Source organism: Osmerus eperlanus, chromosome 14 (genome assembly GCF_963692335.1).
Source record: "Osmerus eperlanus chromosome 14, fOsmEpe2.1, whole genome shotgun sequence".
In the NCBI taxonomy this organism is placed as follows: Eukaryota; Metazoa; Chordata; class Actinopteri; order Osmeriformes; family Osmeridae; genus Osmerus; species Osmerus eperlanus.
The window spans coordinates 10,835,123-10,845,482 of NC_085031.1; the positions used below are offsets into that span (position 1 = coordinate 10,835,123).

The 10,360-nt window shown below is 46.8% G+C and overlaps 1 protein-coding gene across 1 annotated transcript in view; it reads right to left on the bottom strand.

Moving 5' to 3' along the window:
* Positions 1–7,506, bottom strand: part of LOC134033906 (slit homolog 2 protein-like) — a 24,904-nt gene extending 17,398 nt beyond the window's left edge. Inside the window, 4 exon segments of the mRNA XM_062478190.1 lie at positions 883–1,022; positions 3,736–3,807; positions 5,027–5,098; positions 5,964–7,506. Of these exon segments, the coding sequence (XP_062334174.1) occupies positions 883–1,022; positions 3,736–3,807; positions 5,027–5,098; positions 5,964–6,166 (487 nt within the window). The 5' untranslated portion in view covers positions 6,167–7,506.
* Positions 7,507–10,360: the final 2,854 nt, after the last annotated feature.

A 10,360-nucleotide genomic window follows, 5' to 3' on the forward strand; every position in this document is an offset into this window, starting at 1 on the left:
AACTGGGGGAGAACTCACAATGACCCATCATCACACTCACACAGACACACACACACTCACGCCCATATCCACCATCAACATACACAGACCCCAATACACACAATTAGGGATTGGATTAATAATCTCTGTTCAATCATTTAACCCTGGTTGAGTGGGGTGTGTGTGTGTGTGTGTGTGTGTGTGTGTGTGTGTGTGTGTGTGTGTGTGTGTGTGTGTGTGTGTGTGTGTGTGTGTCGCGTGCGCATGTGTGGGTATGTATGTGTGGAAGCTGAATGACAACAGAGAGAACTGACTGCTGAAACAGTTTAACCCTGGCACACTGATGGACAAGCCCACAGAGCTAGATGGACGAGAGAGAGAGAGAGAGAGAGAGAGAGAGAGAGAGAGAGAGAGAGAGAGAGAGAGAGAGAGAGAGAGAGAGAGAGAGAGAGAGAGAGAGAGAGAGAGAGAGAGAGAGAGAGAGAGAGAGAGAGAGAGGACTGGAGAAGGAGGAATATGGCAAGTACAGGACAGAGGAGCTTTGAAATGGAAACCATCGCACTTTGTCAAATACAATACTGTGGTCAAAACACACACGCAAACTCATCTTAGTAATGCCACTGACTGAGCCCAAACATCAACAATTACTTCATGTCAACCACTCCAGTTAATCAGCTTCCACCAATCTTACTTTTCTCTTCTTTCTTTTGTTTCAACATTCGTTTTTCCCTCCTTTCCCACATTTATCTGTTTCAACTTTTTCACTAAATGCCAACTGATATCGACTCTGCAGATGACATCACCCTCTCCACATCCATCCACACACACACACAGCTGTTACATCAGAGGCTACTTAAATATTTAACGTCCCACAGAAACGGCGGCGTAAATTATTCAGCGTACCGCCGTTAGCGCTAGCCGCGGCGGCTAAGAGCCCCGCGTGGTGCTTCAGAGCTCCAGAGAGAGGGGCCCACTCCTCCTGCCTGCCCTGTCCCAGCGAGGAGCACCCGGAGTGGGCCAGGCCTCCCACGGGAGCCCCCTGCCTGGTGGTTGAGGTAAGACAGAGAAGGGGGGCGGGGGTGGATAACATCATCCCCTTTAAATAGAAATGGTGCTCTCAGACTTAAATATCAGGGGAGAAGGAAGGAGGTAAGGCGAGAAAGAGAGAGGGGCAGAGATGGAGACAGAGATGTTAGAGAGAGAAAAAGAAAGAGAGAGAGAGAGTCCATTATAATGTATTGTCAGGTGACTGTCAGTGTATGTTGATCAGTGGAGGATGGGAGTGTGTTTCATGACTGTCCTGGCTGCTACATATAGCACAGACTACACACACACACTCGCAGGTCATTCTAATACAGTTTCAAACCACCTAGTTGAGGCCCACAGACCAGGGTGATAATCCTCAAGACTGTAAACAGATGCTTGATGTACATGAATCACAGTCACACACACAGTCACACACACAAAGACACAGGGGCTTAACACCTCACAACCTCGTAAACATACACTGGGTGGGAGCTGGGGAAGCATTAAATCACTGCAATTGACTAAGAGAGGAATGATTGACAAGCCCAGCAACTAATAATTCCTGAATCAAATGCCAACGATGCCTTCTACACACACACATACACACACACACACACACTACACTACACTACACCACAGTGAGTGCCTGAACCGTGACAGTGTAAAAGAGTGTACAAAACATTTATCATAAAATGAAAAAAAGAATCATCAAACTGAGGTTCCACCAGGAAACAGGACAGCAGATTTCAGATGTCCCCTGTGGAATAATGAGGAAATCTTAAATTTGACTCTTCCCCATATCAGGTTAGGATTGGAGCATCTAACCTCCCAGACCTGAAATCAGCTTTAAGGAGTCAAGTTTGTGCTGAGGCTTAGAGAGGGAATCAACAAATCTGATCAGTTTTGGAGCGTAAAAGGATCAGGATCGTTGCTCTCCCCTTTCCTTCCTCTACCCCGGAGGGGAAGGAAAGAATGCAGCGCATTCCTCCACTCACAGGACAATGAACAGAAAGAGAGGGGGAGAGAGGAGGAGTGAAGGAGAGAAACGAGGGTGTGACAGTTTGGGGCAAAAAAAATCCAGCGGGGCCAGAAGTGAAAGAATGTTCAACCGGTGATCTGAGTGAGGATAGCAACAGTGTTGCACATGTGTGTGTGTGTGCGCCTGTAACAACAGCCTATGAAACACCCCCACTTTGCATTGCCCCACACCTGACCCAGCCCCTGGCCCTGGGGGAGGAGGGGAACCACCACCCCCCTCCCCCCCCTCGGCGGGGTGCAGTCAATGTGGATCCGTCAGCCCAGCTTAGGTCCCTCTACCGTGGGCAGGCCAGCACAGCATGTCCCCTTCAGCCTTGGAGGATCCAGGCCTTTGAAACAAGGACGGGGGGGGGCCCTCCGGGGGGTCTGGAGACGGCCCCTTTGTCCCCGGGATGGTGGGGGGGTGCATTCATGAGTGACTTCATCTTTGTGTGTGAACGTACGACGGCGGCGCGCTGGATTACAGTTGGAAACGCCCTCAACGACCAACCACACAACGGCGACCTGGGGCCCCGTCCCATGTTGTGGTCAGAAAGTTAGAAGTGCCTTTACAAAGAAGGCTCTCTGGTCTGTCTGGTGTGGTGGGTCACGTGGAGAGGAGGGACAGGTAAGTGTCTTGAGGTTGAGTGTGGCAAACATGCAAACATGCAACCTATAACGTGTGTGTCTTTAGATGTGTACATTTCAACAAATGATTGGTGTGTTTGTGTGTGAGTGTGTCTACATTCCAGGCCGGGCCAGTCCCCAGACTCCCACAGTAGAGAAAGAGCCAGGGGAGGACTGAGGAGTCATGATTTCCCCTTAAATCTGGATTAGAAACTTCCACTATCGCTCTCTTTGTTCTCCACACTAAGTGTTCCCAGAAATGCTTATCCCAGGACGTAGACTCGGCAAACACTGCGTGCAAGACATCCCATCTAGACGCTGGTCAGTCTGACCGTCAACAAAGGACACGACAGTGCAGTGGAGACAAGAGGCAGATCGTGTCTGACTCTGCACATATCACTCTTAGGAATGCTGTTTACTAGGAAAATATGAAAGGCTGCTTTGAATGTGATCAGGTATGATGAAGCTGCTTTGTGACAAGTGTGTGTGTGTGCTCATTTGTGTGTGTGTGCGTGTGTGTCAATGGATGGGAGGGTGTTATATGAGTATGTCTCAAGCTTTTCTCAGACGCCGCAACAGTCAGTGGCATTCTACTGTGCACCCAGTATGGACACGCATACACATACACACACACACACACAATGCCTGCACATCAAACAGAGCTGACAGTCAGCACAATGGACATATCTCCAGTCAGGGGTCCTAACCCAGCCCACACCCCCCTTCCTCCAAACACACACACCCAGTCTTAATTATGCCATATCTGCCCTGGGGCTTGACGCCAAATTCCACCAAGGCTCAAATACCAAACCAAATACCAGCTCTTCAGCCCTGACAACGTCACCATCCACCCCTCACTGTCAGCATGCTAATACTGTGCTCCATGCTACATAAAGGCTACACAAGACTATGGTTGAGCTATAGTGTGCGTGTGTTCATGTGAGTGTGCATGAGTAAGTGCGTGTGTGTGTGTGTGTGTGTGTGTGTGTGTGTGTGTGTGTGTGTGTGTGTGTGTGTGTGTGTGTGTGTGTGTGTGTGTGTGTGTGCGTGTGTGTGTGTTGATGATGGCGGAGCGTTCTCACTCACAGTCTCTCCAGCTCCCTCAGATCCTGGAAGGCTCCTCTCTCAATGGTAGTGATCTTATTCTCCATCAGTTGCCTGGGAATGAGGCAGATAGAAGGAGGGGGGCGGTGAGGGAGCGACAGTGAGAGATGAAAAGAAGGAGAGAGTTGAGGAGGATTGTGAGATAGGGTGAGGAAGAGAGATGGACGGAAAGATTGAGAGAAAAATGCAGCAGAAGGACAGTAAAAGAGAGGATGGTGAGTGCAGTGAGTTTGAGAGAGAAAGAGAGAGAAAGAGAGAGAAAGAGAGAGAGAGAGAGAGAGAGAGAGAGAGAGAGAGAGAGAGAGAGAGAGAGAGAGAGAGAGAGAGAGAGAGAGAGAGAGAGAAACAGAGAGAGAAACAGAGAGAGAGAGAGCGAGAGAGATGGACTCAGCAGCTAGAACTATAGTCAGTAGAGCAAACCAGACTGACTTTCTAACCCTCCATCAGATCGACAGGTCCTATCTGTCATTCAATTTAGCTTTCATCTAACTAGATAGGTGTGTCAACTACTTCACTTAGACTGCCACGGTGCTTACTAGGAAACACACCCATATACTCATTATATCAAGGACATGTTCTCTAGGGGTGTGCCACCCATTCATTTAAAACACTGGACACCCAACACACACATGCAAACACACACACCTTTTATTTTTTATTCCATAGGCAATTCTCCTCGAAATCTTTGCATAAGCCTAACCTGCAGCCTAACAGAATAAGAAACCTGTTCCTACACGACCCCCCCTCCCCTCTCCCACACTCCACCTCCCTCGCAGCCGCATTCCTCCCTCCGCGGTTCCACCTAATGACCGCTATCTCTTTCTCTCTCTTCTCTATTCTGACTTCCTCACTGGCGTGTTAATCACTACAGCACATGGCCCTCGGGGCGCTGCGGTTAAAATAAGATGCTTCTGACACTTCCATACGTAGATTAACACGACGACATTAGCAGGTGCCGCCTATTCGCTTGAATAAACACGGCTCTAATTAAAGGTTTAATGCACATAGTGTAACATGGTTCGATGTCGTCAACAACTTTCTGAAATAGGAAATCTCACGTTCCTTGGCCCTCCGAGTCCTTGTCTCTGGATCTTTTTTTTTTTTTTTTTTACGTAAAATGCCCTTTCATTTGCCATATATTATTGTATCAACTTTAAGTAAATATAAATTTGATTAATTCTCATTTTATTTAGAATGACAATCTATTGACGGTCCACTTCATGGTTGCGTGTAGATATCTCTAAAATGTGCGCAACCTAATAGGCCTACTTACAATACTCGCAGATGTCTTAGTCCAGCAAAATCCGCCTTGATGATTTTGGTCAGGTTGTTTGCATTCAAGTCCCTGTGGAAACGGAAGAAAGGATGACAAGTTAGATTTAAACAAATACGTTGAGATATATTTGCTTGAACAGTGACAATAGGCCTTTAACATCTTAGACGGAAGAAATAGCCTAGTTTGGCATAAAAACACAATAATCATCATATAAAGGGCCTAAGACTTAAAGTCGACTTCACTCAAAATCTTAACAAAACTTTGTTGAGCTACAGTTTATATGTTTATAGAATAGAGAGAATATGCGGTGCGCAAATAACTAAAAATCGAATTAGTCAGCCTAAGAAACAGCTGCAGATCGTGGAAAAAGCACAGTGAGAGTGAATGTTGGTTCAGAGGGAATGTTGGTTAAGGGTAAACTGAAATTACTTAATTCACCAATTAGGTTTCTTTTAGACTGGATTTTTTATATATTTAAACAAATCCTATTGAACAAATCCGCTTTAATTTAGCTTTTTGGTCGCCATTTAAACCAATGCAGTGAATTTAAGCGTTTCGCAATGCAACAGAGCGGGACCACATCACGGTCAAGATCCACCGCACCTCACGAGCTGCTCCGCAGTATGGGGCATCGGAGAGGGGAAAGAGCGATGGAGATGTTTGTAGTTTGCCACTATTTCAGACTCTTTATTGACATATATACACGTTAATATACGTCGTGTGAAAATGCACATTTATAATATCAATAACATTACACCAAAGTAAAATGTGAACTCTTTGATCCATAGAAATCAATTTTAGTGGGTTCACTTTAGACAGCATACGTTATGGCCCGGGCACGGACAAACGGGTTTCGGATCAATAACCGTTTATGAAGGCCGTCAGCTATAAATGCAACTGGTTGTTTGAGTCGGTCCTTTTCAACGCTACTTACAGTCTCTCTGTGTTTCGGGGTATGTTCCGTGGAACGCTGCGTAGTCCTTGGCCGTGACAGTCCACGGTGGTCCCGGTGCAAGAGCACTGCGCCGGGCAGGGCTGGCAGTCCACCTCGCTGAAGAGAATCAGGAGACCCACCAGTCCCGGCCACAGAGCTAAGGCCGGGGACGAGGTTGCAACAAGCGGGTACAAGACTCTCATGACTGCGGTAAAATAGACCCAGGAGAGATTTCAATCCGAGAAAGGTGTTTTTTTTCGGGGCGTACAATTAGCCCTCAATTCCCAAGAGGTCACCAAACTATCTGTCTCTTTTTCTCTTGTTGTGGAATGTTGCCTCTTTTAGATTGTTCTCTTTTTGTCGTATTTCTCGTAGTTTTATTAATCACATTTCACAGAATGTGCAAATCTGGAGGACTGAAGAGTAGGGCACTTGTTTCGGGGTTGTAGCGAAGAGAAGTCCCCTCGGCGGGGGGGAGAGTGGGGATTGCTGCAGGATGGTAGACCGAGACTGGCGCTAGAGCGGCGCAAAGTTCCACATGTCCGCGGCATGCAATGCGGTAATCCCCCGTGTATTCGCTAAACCCGTGAAACACCTCGATCCGTGATCCGATACTCTGGATGGACACACGTACACACACTCTCACAGACACACCAGGTGAGGTGAGAGACTGTGCGAGGGTATCGAAGGTGGTTATGAATTCACAGCACGCGCTGAGAGGAGAGACCGCATTCGTTTGTCCAAAGCTCGTGCAGGTCAGTTTGGTCGAGGTATCGATTTCCGTTCAAACATTCATTACCGGTCCGTGACAGGAGAGACAGAAAAAGATCCGAGTGCGTATAATCCAACTCTCCGTTGTGCGTGAAAGCGCTGCTCCCGAGTGTGAGAGCAAGACGGGAACGGGCACGTCTGCTACTGCGTCTGTCCAGTCAACACCTCGCGCGCTGGTCTCTACTACGCACACACACAGAGAAACTCACATTCACACAATTTCTCACTCCTCTCTCTCCCGGACAGTCTACGTTTTCCCTTTTCCCCCTGAAGGTGCAACCAGGGATTCCCAACTGCACAGTTCTTCACTCCAGAACGGGACCTCTAGCTGCAGTGGTCGGCCACCTGATGCCTTGTACGGGCTATACGGAGACAAGCAGAATCGCTTGAATGAGCCCACCTGACGCGACAGCGCGGTTCATCAGCTAAACGGTACTTAAACGGTGAATGCAATCCAAATCTTCCACTTTGACCGAAATAAAGACAGTAGCCTACATACAGGTGGTTGGTATCCTTTTAAACAGTCTGTCTCATAAATGCCAAAAAGGCCAGAGTTGCTATAAGAAATGTGAATAGGATTCAGGTAGAGTAGACTGAGATTCGGGGTTATTTTTAGACAGGTGAAAACACCCCCTGCGCAATCGCTGCAGAAAAAATGCCTGCTTATTGAATCTCTGTAATTCCGAGTTTGCGTTTAGGTAATTAACTCGTTACTTTGTTTATTTACTTCTTCGCGTGTTTGCCTCTTTAGATCTGGAAGTTTGTGGGCCAGATGCACCGCGAGGACGGAGGAACTCCCTACCGTTACCAAGGCTCAGAGTTTTATAGCAGTCCGCCCGACTCCTCCCCTACCTCCGCCCCGAACTCGACTCCTACCCGCTCCCCTCTCTACCTTCTACGGTTCGTAGTCCTGCCGTCACCGGCCCTGACTGACGCAGTGAGTGTGTGGGTGTGTGAGCGGTCGGTCATGTGAAATCTTGAGACTACATATACGGGGAGCAACGACAAGATAAATGGAACTGCGGCAGTGGCTGTCCTGCTGTATACCGTCTCTTTCTCTCACTCCTCCCTCTTCATTTATCTCCCTCTTGCTCGCTAATTCCTTTCTCCCTTCATTTTTCTCTCTTTCTCTCTCCATCTCTCTCTCTCACTCTCTCCCTCCTTCTCACCCCCCTTCCTATGGTAAGCAGAATGCAAACAGTTGTGTGTGATTAAATTACTAATGCAAAGCCTGACGGGTGGTGCCTTAAAGCTGTGTGTGTGTGTGTGTGTGTGAGTGTGTTATGTTAACCCTCTATTTTCCCTTTATACTCCAATGTCAAGATAAGATGACCTTTCTAATATAACACTCCAGGACATAGACATGTCCAGACACTACACCTGAGCACATGCTTTCCATGTGTCATACTGGAAGTACCCTGATTGCTCTTCAAGGTCAACTTGAAACTGTGCTTTACTGAAAAGTTGAAAATGCATTCAATACTTCTCTGTTGTACCAACAACCATCTACCAACACACTAGTGAACACCAGTGGTTACTCTAATTAACCTGAGTGTGCATACACACATTTGTGCTAACCCCTGTAAAACAAACACACACACACACACACTCATACGACACCCACATCATTTTTGAATGCGAAGTGTCCCTCACTCCCTCCAAAAAGGAGCTGACCAATTCGAGAGATGTTTACTGCAGCGAGGTGTAGGACCTGTCAATAAGGAGGATGGTCTATGTGGTGTGTGTGCGTGTGTGTTGACTTAGGGTGATAGTGTTGGTATAAGGACTCTTTGTGTTTTCTCTGCTTTACAGCTCTGCAGTAAAACAAGAGTTGTGTGTGTGTGTGTGTGTGTGTGTGTGTGTGTGTGTGTGTGTGTGTGTGTGTGTGTGTGTGTGTGTGTGTGTGTGTGTGTGTGTGTGTGTGTGGAGGTGTAGGGGTCATCCTAGCCACCTGGTCTGTCATGGCCTAGCCTAGACAGCTGCTACTGGGACACATGCTGCTCTCAGGCCGCTTCTTCTCTGCTGGACACACACACACACACACACACATACTCACAACCAGAGTCACATGCACAGGTGAAAAGACAAAATACATGAAAGTACAGAAAGTGTTGGTCACACACACACATTTACATGCGCATACACATACATTCGTAATCCCAATCTCCAATTGTAATTAGACAATGGTTTGTATTGGTACACAGTAGTGTTTATTCACAGATAATTAGATCATTAAAACCCAATGATGTTTGTGTTTGAACAGAGACTGTCAACCGTGTTTGGTTGTACAGTTTGCACAGCTGCACACACACACACATGCTCATGGATGCACACAGACACACACAAACACACACAAACACACATACAAAACCCACTGATAACCACAGTATGAATCTTAAATCACAGCTTATAACCAGTTTCAGCATGATGCAATCCTTACATGTACATGAGTGAAACCCAACTGTAATTCCATCAGCAGTAGCATTAAGGCTCATTTTAGTCAAACAGGTAACTTACACACACACAAACACACAGGTGAACAAGAGCAGATCAGAATGGGTCTTCCTAGTCTTGGTATCTGCTGTGGGGCTGAAGGGTGTGTTGAGTTTCAGTGGAGTGGTGTGTCTGTGGTTTGTGTGTGTATCCGTAGTTTGCGTGTGTGTGTGCCTGGTGTGTCTGTGTATTTACACGTGTGTTTGTTTGGTCGAGATGGAAAACAGTATCCAACCAGCTGTTCCGGTTGCATGCAGTATCGTTCCATGGAGCAACAATGAAGGCTGATCCTCTTAATCTCCTCCCATAATTCAAGTCCCGTACTGTAGCATCTGTGAATGAAGTCTTAGCTACTGTACAAGGGTCGTATGTTTTCCACAGCATGTCAGCGACCAAAATAACCTCTCTTCTATTATCCAAAGTAGACTTTAGGGCCGTCTGTGTAAAAGTATGTGGGATTTGGTGGTTTTTTGGGCTGTTTATTTGAATTGTTGTGACAACGGTTATATAATCGCATTTATCTAATTTAACGCCATTTTGGCCTAATGTTGGACACAGAATGACTGTAACCCAACCTAATGACTCAGGAAACACAATGTGAGCACACTTTGGGAGAAAGAGAAAAGGAAGGAAGAAGATACCCTCTCATCTCTTCTTCTCTCCACATGGAGTTCCTCCATAAAACACTAAAACACAAAAATACACATACAACACTACAAGCAAAAGTGCACAGGCTGTACTGCACACACATACACATTGTAACAATGGAGACCATGCCACAGATGTGATGTCATCCACTCATCAAGGCGTGTATAATCTAGGCATTTTGTGCAAGGACAGCGCTCCTCAACCCCTGCGCTCTCTCTCTCCCTCCCCCACTTTTCTTCGCTCTCTTTCTCCTTAATTCCTCTTTTTCATTCACCACCCCCCCCCTCTCTCCCTTCCTCTCTCCATCTGTGGGGTCTATGAGGCTGAATTTCATTCATGGCTATTGGTAATATATCTGGAATATGCCTGCATGGAAAATGTTCTTCATGCGAAACACATTGGGGCACACATGTACACACTTATACACGCACACACACGCATGTCACACACATCTTGCTGAAGTATTCATTGTACTGGACAAAAGG